Source organism: Acipenser ruthenus, chromosome 16 (assembly GCF_902713425.1).
Source record: "Acipenser ruthenus chromosome 16, fAciRut3.2 maternal haplotype, whole genome shotgun sequence".
In the NCBI taxonomy this organism is placed as follows: Eukaryota; Metazoa; Chordata; class Actinopteri; order Acipenseriformes; family Acipenseridae; genus Acipenser; species Acipenser ruthenus.
Window position 1 is genome coordinate 2,839,396 of NC_081204.1, and position 12,592 is coordinate 2,851,987.

General features: G+C 36.0%; 1 protein-coding gene across 2 annotated transcripts in view; it reads right to left on the reverse strand.

Moving 5' to 3' along the window:
• The window catches only part of LOC117412410 (voltage-dependent calcium channel subunit alpha-2/delta-3-like), a 138,912-nt gene extending 129,273 nt beyond the window's left edge, over positions 1-9,639 (reverse strand). Inside the window, exons 1-2 of one of the 2 annotated variants that reach the window (XM_058988400.1) lie at positions 8,933-9,639; positions 8,510-8,591 (exon numbers count right to left, since the gene is read on the reverse strand). In XM_058988400.1, the coding sequence (XP_058844383.1) occupies positions 8,510-8,591; positions 8,933-9,051 (201 nt within the window). In that variant the 5' untranslated portion in view covers positions 9,052-9,639. The remainder of the gene's footprint in view (positions 1-8,509; positions 8,592-8,932) is intronic. The other variant, XM_058988401.1, reaches the window with a different exon arrangement.
• Between the last annotated feature and the right edge of the window lie 2,953 nt (positions 9,640-12,592).

Here is a 12,592-nt window from a genome sequence, read left to right on the forward strand (position 1 = left end):
TAGAACTTATTTGCATAAACGATAATAGTTTAGCTCCTTTCTCAGTTTAAACTCAAAAGCTATGTTTAGATCAGATCATTAACAGAGGATCCCTGAGGCTCAAAGCAAATCGACAAGATGAAAACTGAACACGGAAGGAAAGAGCTTGTATATTTAGTGGAAAACCATTCCAAAGCACCTGGGCTCCACTTTTCATTGAGTGATGATGCTGCTGGGTGAAAGACAGCGAATACATTTAATGATATGCTAATGATGGCTTTTGATTGCTGCTTTTTATGTAATCCTATGCATATTTAGTAAATGCACAATATTTTAGGGGCATCATTTTAAAGGCAGAATTCATGTGTGCGGAGAAACAATCTAGCTTGCAGTGACCCTCAAAGCTTTTAAAAGCTTCACACATAGAGCGAGTGCTAAAGAGCCTGTATGAATATATATATATATATATAAAGCTGTAGCAGTTAATATTGTACAGTATACATGTGTTTACTATCATACCATGTAAAGTATATTAGCTTAAAAAATGGAGACTAGGTAGATTAAGAATATATGTACATATTAGACACATCTAGTTGCAGGCAGTTGTTTTGTCAAAACAACATCACTGATCAACAGTCTGGCTTTGTAAATTACCAGTGTAGTCGGAGACAAGTAATTCCTGAAAAACTGCATCCCAGTCGGTCTTTAAATATGTTTCGTAAAAATTGCAGAACAAACATAATTGCAGCATAGAGGAAAGTGATGTGCAGTGCTGGTGAAAACTATATATTTTGAGGCAGGTAAACATACAGAACTCAGACCCTCCAATCCCCATTAACAGGAACACCTGCATGGAGCTGTCCAAGGTAATGAAGCCCAAAGTGATTTGCATACACGCACACAAAGTAAAGTGTACGGAATGTCATTTGTTGGTCATTAATATTGTATGTGTTCTATATGTTGTCTCTCTCTAAAACAGACAATAAGCACATACCAACACTATATAAAAGTGTTCTTTATCCAAGTTAAATAAATACTTTAGTCAAGATCTGCTTGAAAAAGCAGTGTGGGAAGGCGAGAGGAGAATTTGTTTTGAACCAGTGGACAGGGCAACAGCTTTGCAGGAAGGCACTTAAATAGTGAACAAAAATTAGTGTGGGTATGTCCAAGACTGAATCCCTGAAGTTTTACTTACCTAACAGTCGTGCAAGAAGCAAACAGTGGCAATATTGGCTTTGCATATTTTCTATATGGAATTGCCCGTTCCTTTCATTTCTCCTTTACCAATGTTCTGTTTACCTCCTATTCGAGATCTCTCTCTACCAGTTCTGTAGCATCACATGTCAAGTACTACCACCTATGGTAAGGTTTTTTTCGCTGCCGTTCTCGTTTACATGAAAAATCATGAGGATATCTGCAGCCAGTGTAGAATCAGTTGGTATAACTTTTTCAGTTAAGGCCTCAAAAGGGTCTCTCGAAGTTCAGCTGGTAAAAGCTTGCAATGCGCACATGCTTGTTTCAAACTGTAGGTATCCCTTTAAAACACCCCAAATAGAAAGTTACTTTTCTTCAGCATTTGTCATTTTATTATACAATGGTAATAGAAATTCTCACTGATAATGGAAACTGGTAGATGGGTAAGAGAAAAGCTGCCTGTTATGGCTGCAAGCAATTGACTATCTGCATCCAGTGGTGTCATATCATCTTACACAGTTTGCTATTTTGTACTGAAGTCTTTCACAACTGGTGATAAATAAAATTTTTTTTTAAAAAAAACTACTTTCTTAAAACAATGATTAAAGAAAAGCAGAACTATTATGATACGGATAGATTTCAATTCAAGATATCCTAAGGAATATTTTTCTCCCTTCCAAGGTGATGATGGCACGCGGATAGATTTAACATTCTGCTCGGAGACGTGTGTTGCTTGCAAAAGCCCTTTGCTTTTGCACTTGCATCTTTCAACCCCACAATATCAAAATGTTAAAAGCTACAGTTACACTTACAAACAGCATACAGACAGAGAATACATCAGTGATATAAAAGAATTGTGAATGCAATTATTCAGCAGTTTTGTCTGGCAGGGAATTTAGCATGGTTTCCATCAAGCTTTCAAACGCTATGAAATAACTACTATATAGTCCCCACAGAAATCGGCAGTGGATTTTCTTAAGAATCTGCGAAGAAGAAAGTCTATTTTCTGCAAAGGACTTGCACAATTCTGCAGGAATTGTTTTTAATATAATTATCCGAGGTTGTCTCACAAAACTCAAATCACTCTGCTTGCACTCACTTGGAGGCAATACCAGGTATTTACAAGCACAAATTCTAAATCATTGCCTCATCGCTTCTGCATTTGATTATACGTTCTGTAAATAAAAGCGATTTCTGTTTTGTTTTGGGTTTTTTTTTCCTGACAAATGTACTCTGTCAGCAGAGTTGCCTGGGTATAATATATTGCCCACCCTGAAGTCTACATAGCTGAATTAGCTATCAGGACTTTAATAAATAAACATTTTAAGAAAGATTTAACTTGTTTGTACCTTTTTTGGTTTTTTTAGACAATTGTTTGTAACTTTCTGGATTATTAAATGAAAATCATATTTATTTTACTGGAAGTTTAGGTAAATGAGAATGTGCTAATCCAACAGCATGAATAGTAATTGTCAAAATTCCCATTGAGAGTTACCTTTTTGATGTCAGCAAACTGAAATGCCCTTTTTAAACACAGTTGACCCGATTACATCAAGCTACTGTATGTGTAAGTAAAATACTAATTCTGTTCATAGATTGCCCATGGCCTTTCATACAGTACACTGGTCCCCATCTGTTTTTAAATACGGAATATGGATGTTTTTACATTCTAGTCCATTGGTTAACCCTTTACTGGCCACTTTGCTTTAGTTTATTACTGTTAACAAATAGCTGAATAATATGTTAGCACATGGGTCATATCCCACAAAAAGCAATGGTAAACAAGTCACTATATATCATTAACAAGTCCACCCTTAAAAAAGTTTCCTGTAGCAAAGTGTAATAAAGCACAGTGAAAGCATGGTAAAGCATAGGCAAGCATAGCGAGGTATGGTAAAGCATATTAATAAACATGGCAAACCAGGATAAACTATGGTAAATGCATAGTATAACCATGAGAAAGGCATGGTAAAACTGCAAAAATACCATGGACAACTTTTATAAGGACTTAAAGTAATAATAATAATAATAGTGTAACATATATATATGTTTGACGTTTTCTTATCTATGATCTTCAATGTTGGTGTCACAGTCTTCCCAAGTCATTTGACAAGCATCCTTAGAATGTACAGTAATATCACATTGTTGAGTATTTAATGTCTCCCCTGTCAATTGTAAGATTTAGTACTTATCGAAAACCAGCGGCTTGGATAATGTGGATTACCTTATTACAGCAGACCCCCTCACAGCCATTGAAACTGGCATGAAAAGCAATACAGCACAGTACACATTGAATATGCCTATGTTTATGAGTAACTGGAGAAACTGTATCAAGAAAAGCCCAAGTATAAATAAAACTGGGATGCCAAACACCACGTCTAGGAATGTGACAGCGTTCATCTATAGAAGCTGATTAAATTCACATGTTAATAAACCCTGACTTGTGTATTAGCTGAAAAATACTGTACAAACAGTTTTAATAACACAGCCTTTATGCTTGCATATGTTAACATTATGAAACCGCCTGAAGTTGTGGATCGTTTCTGCCATTAGTTTTAATGTATTGGTAAAGTTTGTGAAAGGAAACATGTGTTTCAAGGGCTGTCCAGTAATCTAAAAACAAATGACACACTGCATTCTACTATTTTTTCTTTTCTTTTCGTAAACTAACAGCTTGAGATGCCCTGGTCTATTGTTTTAACTCCTGAACCACATTAACGCTGTATTGTCTGAAGTGTAAATACTTGTTTAGTTTAGCATTTTATGGGTAAGTTCATTTGCATAAGGACTGTCAATGGAAACTATTGATCAGTGGATGCTTTCAGGTTAATCACCATAATCCCAGCTTCTCAAAGGATACAACTATTGAAGGACTTGTCTGCCTTTTGAGCATCTGCATGGACCTTGCGCATTTAACCTTGAAATGCTCGCATTTTCCAATATGGAGAGGAAATTACTTTTTAATACATTGTGGGGGGGGGGGGGGGCCTTGCTTCTCTGCAACAGTGGATTCGTTCAGCACACAGACACACACGGTTCTGAATGCATGCAGCAGCACCTGCTATCCAGACACGCCCCATTAAACCCAGTGCAAACTCTATTTTAAATTCACAAAGAAGCATTCGCACAACTCGGAGGGTGTGTTTAAATGCACTTGCCCTGGACTGGAACATAAAAATAATGAGTTATGGTTACAGTACATTATGGAATCCATAACATGTCCTTCTGTTCTAAAACGTGCTATTACTTTGCAGTATTGAATTCTGATTAAGAAAAACATCAATTACAATTAAAAAAAATACTAAACCCCATAATCAACATCATGAACAGGCACATATATTTAAGTGTAGCCTGCTAATTGAAATCTAATAATATATTACAATACTATACACAATATAGGGAGAGAATGATAGTAACTGATAGCAAATTATTTTGGGAATTTATGTTATCCTGAATCCCCAGCAGTTAGCATCAATGACTTGTTATCTTGCAATATTTTAAACTAAAGGCATCAGGTGTAACATTACTGTTTTGCTTGTTTAAACAATGTATTTTGAACCACGGTGAATTCCAACATGACTTAGATTTTTTTTCACCTCTTTCTTTAATAAATGTCATAATTTACACAGCAGTTGCTCCAGGAGCAGCTTTTGCTTTATTCATATTTATTCAAACAGAATCTGTTTGAAAGGTAACTTCTTTTCTCTACTGCATTACATTAGTATTTCATCAATTTTCAGCAAATTGAGGTAATATTATCCAGTCTCTGTAATCTATTATTATTATTATTATTATTATTATTATTATTATTATTATTATTATTATTATTATTATTATTATTATTATTATAATAATAATAATAATAATAATAATAATAATAATAATAATAATAATAATATTTAGGAGTGAAGTCATTGTATTTTGTATCTTGCTCTTAATTGTACTGCAGTTCTTGATATGTATTTTTGTATACAACTGTAAGTCGTCCTGGGAAAGGGCTTATGCTAAGAAATAAATATTATTATTAGTAGTGGTAGTAGTAGTAGTATTACTATTTTAATATTATGTATATTATAATCTCTAATAGCATTATTATTATAAATATAAATACTTTGAAACAATTTTAGTGGCCCACTGCATAGGGTCATTATCTTATCTTGCTTGTATTATTTTGAGGTTAAACAAACTAGCAAAACAAATCTTCCCATCCATTGCTGTATGCTAAACTACGGTAAAATAAAAAAAAACAGCAAAAATGAAATTTGATTTCTAAACAGAGTCCTCATAAACAGTAATGTTTTAATTTCAATGCTTTGTTCTGTGTTTATTGTGGGCGAGATTCTGCACAGCAATGGAACTTGTCGGAAAGCAGTCCTTCTCAAAACGTACCGTGCACCGCAAGGTTTGAGCTAGAGTTTGTGGGTCTGGAGACTGAGCAGAATCTGTCACTTCCCATACCTGGAAATGGTCTGATGGGGCAGAGCAAAGCAAGCTCATTTATATTGAAATTCTAGCAGAAGAACAGCAGTTATCACAGCAGAGTTTGCCAACTACTCCGTGGTGCAAGCATGTGCATTCAGCAGGAGGTTGACAGTTTCTTTTATGAGGCCAAATCTTCATGACAGCTGTAAAAATTCTATGAATTAGCCACGCCACCAATGAAACCTTTTCTTCCTTTCCCAACATCAACCTTTTACGCTTGGGCATAAGACGAAGGCTGTTGAGCTAATTTGGATAGTCTGGGGGCGGGGAGTATGTGTGTCAAATTTAAAAAAAGAGAATTCCTATTTTTATGTATCTGTGTTGTTTTCAAGTGCTAATAATGTAGGAAAGAAATAATCAATTAAAGAATATACTAAGTGATATATTAAATACAAAGGACTTAAATTGCCATAAAAAAGAAAGCACTTCTAAAAATATGCAGTGCAGAAAAATGATAAGTGTAGCAAAGTCTTTTTTTGTAAATCTCTTAATTGCGTTCAGTGTAGCAAATTCTTTCCTTTCCTTTTTTCTTCTACTCTCAAACAATAGTGTGTTTGCATACATTTATATTTACTGTTCAACTAATTAATATATAAGATTATGATCTCATTCTTAATCCATTGCTAAAGATATTCAGTCATGTAAATTGAAAGAACGAATTTTTATTTTAGCTTATATTTAGCTTCTAAATATATGTTTCTTATATTTAGAAATAAAGTAAAAAATATATATATATATATTTCTGCTTTGAAAAATAAACTTTTTTTCCTAACAAGGTAAAATTAGTAGGAAAATTATTAATATTCAAAGAATTGTGTATTTTCCTTTATACATTATTATAATCTATAATAAGACTATTGGCTTTAAAATATATATATATATATATATATATATATATATATATATATATATATATATATATATATATATTAACCAAACTGAATATTTTGCCTGTGTATCTTATGAATAAAATTTAAAAAAAGTACAATTTTACCCTCTTAAATTATTCACTTTGTAAATAGATGGATACTTATCCTCCCCCCCACCCCACCCCCCAAATCTTCAATTTAAATACAAATGTTCAGTTGTTAGCAGCAACAATCCTAAACAAGAATTGCTCAACTATAAACTCCTGAAAAGAAACAATTAAATCAGTACTAATCTACCCAGCCTATTCTTAATTTATTTTTTGGCCATAAAAAAGCAAATCTCTGCCACAAGGGACCCATTATCCTGTTACCCTCCCAATTGAGACCACAGCCCACTTAAACTATTGTGCCATTCAGAAGGATGCTGAGAATGATTAACTCTTATCAAGCTACTAGTGACCTGTATCAGACAGCCTGGATCTCAGTGCTACTCACAAACTCTGTAACGGTTTTACATACTTCAAAAAGATCACACTAAATTATGCATTGGTTTTCTCTCAAACACAAATCCACATGTCTTAATATCTACGTGCAACCCTACATACACAGTACTGCAGAAGCATTCATTGTTTGTTGTTCCTGAACTTTATTCAAAACAATTGCTTATGGTGAATTCGTGCTCATTTGGTCTTCAATAGGATTATGAATAAGTGTAGAATGTGCAGTAAACAGATACCCAATGGATGCAATATTAATATACTAGCACATGTTTATAGAGTAGGTCATTACATTTACAGACACTAATTTTAAAGTGTTACCATGTACAGCAGCAAATATCTTCCTTCTTCCTTAACAGGTCCTAGCTTATTTACAGCCAGCATTCATACCAATTCACTAGGTTCCCTTCACGGTGCTACAATTTATAAACACAATGGCCTCTATTTAAATTTAAATGAGAAAAGATGCACTTTTTATAAAGGGTTTTACAATAAATTCCCAGCCCTCATTTGAATTTAACAGACTGTTCCATTTTTCAAGTCTGTGCAGTGCACCATAATGCTGCCCAGCTGTGCAGCTGAACTGGGAGATAACCACGCTCGTCCCGCTTATCTGTAATGATGTAATACATCCCAGCACAGGGTCCTGGTGATCGGGGAATAATGGGATTGTGAGACTGCAGCGATGAAACACAATACTAGGGTATTTCTTCCCAGCTACTGTCCACCACATCCTGCCAGATAGATACTGTATGTCAGTCAGACTTTTGCATTTCAAAAACCTATGCTGTACCACAAAGCTACATTTATGAATTGTAGGTTATATCTGTTTGTTAGTACGACTCTCTAATCAAATACTGTACATATTTCTAAGCCTAACAAAGGCACACTAAAATTAGCATCTGCAATGTGTGCAATGTATAAAAAAAATAGCAGAAGCTTTTCTAACTTAGCATATGCAAAGCAGTAGGCTCATATTTCAGGAAGTAACTCCTTACTTGAACTACACAATGCTGCATGCCCAGTATGTAGTGATGTGTGTAAATATGTACAGTTTGTAGCAATGTATAGGCAGACATTTGCACACTGTATATAGTAAATGGTTGCTTTCACAATGGGGTCATCAGCTAGCTAAAGCAATGAGCCCCTTGTGTTTTTTAAGGCTTGTGTTTTCCAAAGGGAAGGCACACACAATTTTGCTGACTTGGATAAACTATTTAAAGCCCACCTGAGCAAACTACAGTTCTGTCTATCTTGCTCAAACACACTGAAGTCATACTGCTTTTGTAATGACCTACTGGAATAACAAGCAGATTAAATAATACGCTGTTCTAATCTAGGCCTTAAAATTTGAAAATCTGGAAAAGACCGACCTGAACTTGATACAAAGTATACACGCATATGGATTAATGTGTCTTTAACAAAGCACACAATTCTCGAGATACCGGTACATTGTCATTCAATGTAATTAAATGTATCAGAACATACCTTCTGTAGAAGTTGTGAACCCGAGTATTTGGCTGAAATTGATTTGATTTCTCCTCCAAACGCAGAGGCCCATAACTTGACACTAAAATAAAAAATAAAAAAGCATATGCAAAGCAGAGTGAAATCAGTAACGTTTGCAATAGTATTTCAAACTGTGACACTTTGTCTACATTAAATTAAGGAATATAATCACCTGTGCCTTTCATACAATGAAATGTGTTATTAATTTAATAGAGACAGAGAATAAGGACACCTTATTGTGTCAGACGTGCATTATGGTTGTGCAGAAACATTTAGATTTTATTTGAAACACCAATTTAGATGTTTTTCCGGATGCACTTTGTGTTTCAAAGTTATTAAAAAAAAGAGGTAAACTCATTCATTCAACTACTGAGAGTACAACTTCAACTACTTAAGACTTACACAGACAGGGGAATCGGCTGCTGGGACCTGGCAACGTCCACCAACGTCAGACAAAATGTTATCCAAACGACAAAGAGGAAACCAAAAAACACACGCGAGATGCTCGAATTCCCCAGCATCGTTCTGTTTGCTCCTATCCGATACCAGTTGTAAGACAGATCAGTAGTGTGTGGTCGATTCTGTTGTAGCTAGTGCTGCTTTTTTATCGTGTATGGTAAGTGTAAAAAAGGAAGAAAAAAGAGCGACAGAAGAAGCTGCCTTGAAGAAATCACTGCCCATTCATGTTTTTAGTCCTGCGAGAGTGTCACTAATTGCAAGAGATAGTTCTGTCTTTCGCCGCGTCCTTGGATGCCTTGACTGCGGTCTATGTTTGTGCTTGTAGTTCAATGCTGCAGACTCTTTAGGGTGTAGTTCTACACAACTCCAGCAGCAGTGAGCAAAGTCCGATAGGAAAGCAGAGGTGACCTATTGCTGCTTCGAAGTGCCCTTTATCTGCTAGACAGTACAGAAAGTGAGAGTTTATATATTGATTTCTGAGACGCTTTTTCTTCTTCTTCTTGCAAATCACCGTTCACTTCACGAGTGGGAAAAGCGCCCGTAGGTCCTGTTATGGGTTATTATACTGATAAAACCCTCCCTCGGCTTTCATCCCACATCAAGTCATGCAGTAGTGTAGGTTCGCTGGAGCAGACAGGCATTAATGGAAAAGTGCTGACGAAACCAGGAGAGAGAGAGAGAGAGAGAGAGAGAGAGAGAGAGAGAGAGAGAGAGAGAGAGAGAGAGAGAGAGAGAGAGAGAGACGGAGGGAGGGTGAGCTGATGGGAGTCAGAATTATTTCCCCAGAGCTGACAAAATAGTTGCCTTGTTGCTATGTGAAACGCACACTGCACAAGCTACATCATGACAGATTGGGTTACTCTGAAGAAAACCAAAAAGTTTAGCACTCATAAAATAAAACTATTTTTGACGCGTCATGACCATCTTCAGCAAACAGAATGTTGGTAGCCAATATTTCCGCAGACTCGGTCTTTCTTTTCCCCACGTAGCCTATAGTGTGCGACGAGTCCTTGTGCTGCCTAGTAGGACGCCAGCTTCCCTTCTTTTCACCCCCTGTGCAAAAGCTTCCACACTAGGTTATATCTGAAGGATCGACTTAAAAGGCTTTGTGATTGAAAGGAAATGCAGCGTAAGTAAATCAATGCGGCCTAAGTGACTCGAGCCTGTGAATAAATTATTCATTTTGTGCTTGTGTAGCCTAGGAATCACTTGGTTTTAAAATAAGGAAAGATCACAGGCTATTTGTTTTTGTTTCGGTTGGCCGTTAGGGGGTTGTCTTACTGACAAGCGCGTTCGTATGACCCCTTTTTCCTGCTACACATATAGAACCTGTTTTATGTGCGGTATCTGCTTCGATACATCGTCTTCGCATTCCTGAAGCCAAAGAAGTGCTGTGAAAAACGTGTAATCATTGTAATCTCATCTACAGGAAGTACGGGGTAACATTTACAACGACATGGGAGTTGGCAGCTCCCCTGAAGTGAAAGCGTATTATACAAAACTGCGTGTGTTCGCAAGTATTTCAAAATAACGACACAGTATGTATTTATTGTAGCCTACTTGCTTATTTGTTGTAGTACTTTATTGTTCATTTACAGATTCAACATAGGGCCAGTACACTGAGTAATAGCCTTTATATTATAATAAAAGGGGGGCAAGTTATGAAAGCAGATTATAATAGCGTTCAGTACTACTGAGAATTGAAATGACAATTCACTGCTTTTCGTGTTGTGTTGAAGGAAAAATAAACTTGTTTAAAAGACAGAGCGCCTAAAATATAACTGGTATTGTGTTTTTCATTTCAATATCTGAATGATAACGCTGGGAAAACGAATACAACTTTACGTTTTTATTTATTTATTTTTTTAACTCGTCTTTATATATTTGGAACACAAAACGCGAATCCTGCAGAAATCACACGTCTTCCAGAGTATGGCTAACAGCCATCTTAAGAACATGCTTGTCTTTTTATTGGAACAAGAACATATGGTGTGAAAAATGCAATGCATTGAATTAAACTAAGAATGACAATTTGGGCTGCTATATATAGTATAGCAGCATCTTTGGGATGCATTTGGCTCAAGAATAGAACCACTACTTTTTTTTTTTTTAATAATAAAATCACATTCCTAATAAGTGTAAATCTATTTAAATCTAAATATTAAGCGGTAGCCTACATTATGATTAGCCGTCATAAAAATTAAAATTGTGTCCAACGTAAGTCATGTCACAAGTGATGTCTTCCTAGCGCCACTCGGAATAATAGACGATGTTACTTTCAGCACCATTGGAGCCGGACAGCGGCAGCTTTTGTGACATGGAACCGGTCATATTTCTTAACTTCATATTAGGTCTTCCAGACACACACACAGGAGCAATAATGGCATTTTTATTAGTTAGCTTAAAACACATTTTAATCTAACAAATAAATAAATAAATATTCGTGTTCAATTTGTGTTAGCGTTTATCAGAGTTCATTAACAGAGCTGTGTTGAAGGACAGCACAGTGTGGGCTAGCGTGTAGAGGCCTACTAACCGCAAAAGGCTATGTCCCTCATAAAATAACAAACAAACAAACAAACAAAAAACGGTAAATTGACAGACAGGTGCTGTGAACAAAATGTTAAAGTTACACCTTTTGCCTTTTTCCGTAATTAGTGTATATATTTGTTTTAAACAGTGTACTCCATTGTTTACTGGCAGCAGTGTGGAGTAGTGGTTAGGGCTCTGGACTCATTACCGGAGGGGCGTGGGTTCAATCACAGGTGGGGAACACTGCTGCTGTACCATTGAGCAAGGTACTTTACTTAGCTTGCTCCAGTAAAAACCCAACTGTATGAATGGGTAACTGTATGTAAAATAAATAAATAAATAAAAAATAAAAAATATGTGATATATGTATAATGTGTATAATGTGATATCTTATTTATTTATTATTATTTATTTCTTAGCAGACGCCCTTATCCATTGATATCTTGTAACAATTGTAAGTTGCCCTGGATAAGGGCGTCTGCTAAGAAATCAATAATAAATCATTTAAAACACACACTGATGCACACATACTTTGGGACATTACAGTACTCCATTAATTTCCGATATGCCTCATCTGGCAGACTGTTAAAAATCCCTTCTACGATAACACACCGAGTCCCCCGAGACTTTAAGGGATGGTAAGCCCATCTCTTTTCAGATCAACAGAAAAGAAGAGGAGTGATAATTCTGTGCTGGGAATCTCTTCACAGCCGCTACTCTGAATCAGACTCTATTACACACAGCTGCTGCTGTGTCACTTTGTGCACGGAGGAGATCCTTCGTTTAGATGCAATATCGGATTTTCTCAGTATGAAAAACAGGTCAACTGCTACTCCAACATGGTTTCAAGCAGAGGGTTTTACTTGTGACAATGTAATAACTATAATTACCTTTTCCATTATTCCAACACTCTGCTTATTTAAAACCTTACGCCATGGGGTCATACATATCTCCCTCCAGGTGTTTACAGTGCGCCCCCTGCTGGACCTTTTAAGAAAAGCAGGTCAGAGCGACTATTCAGAACACCACACTGTAGGAATACATGAGCAGTTACAGGTTAAAGGGTAAATA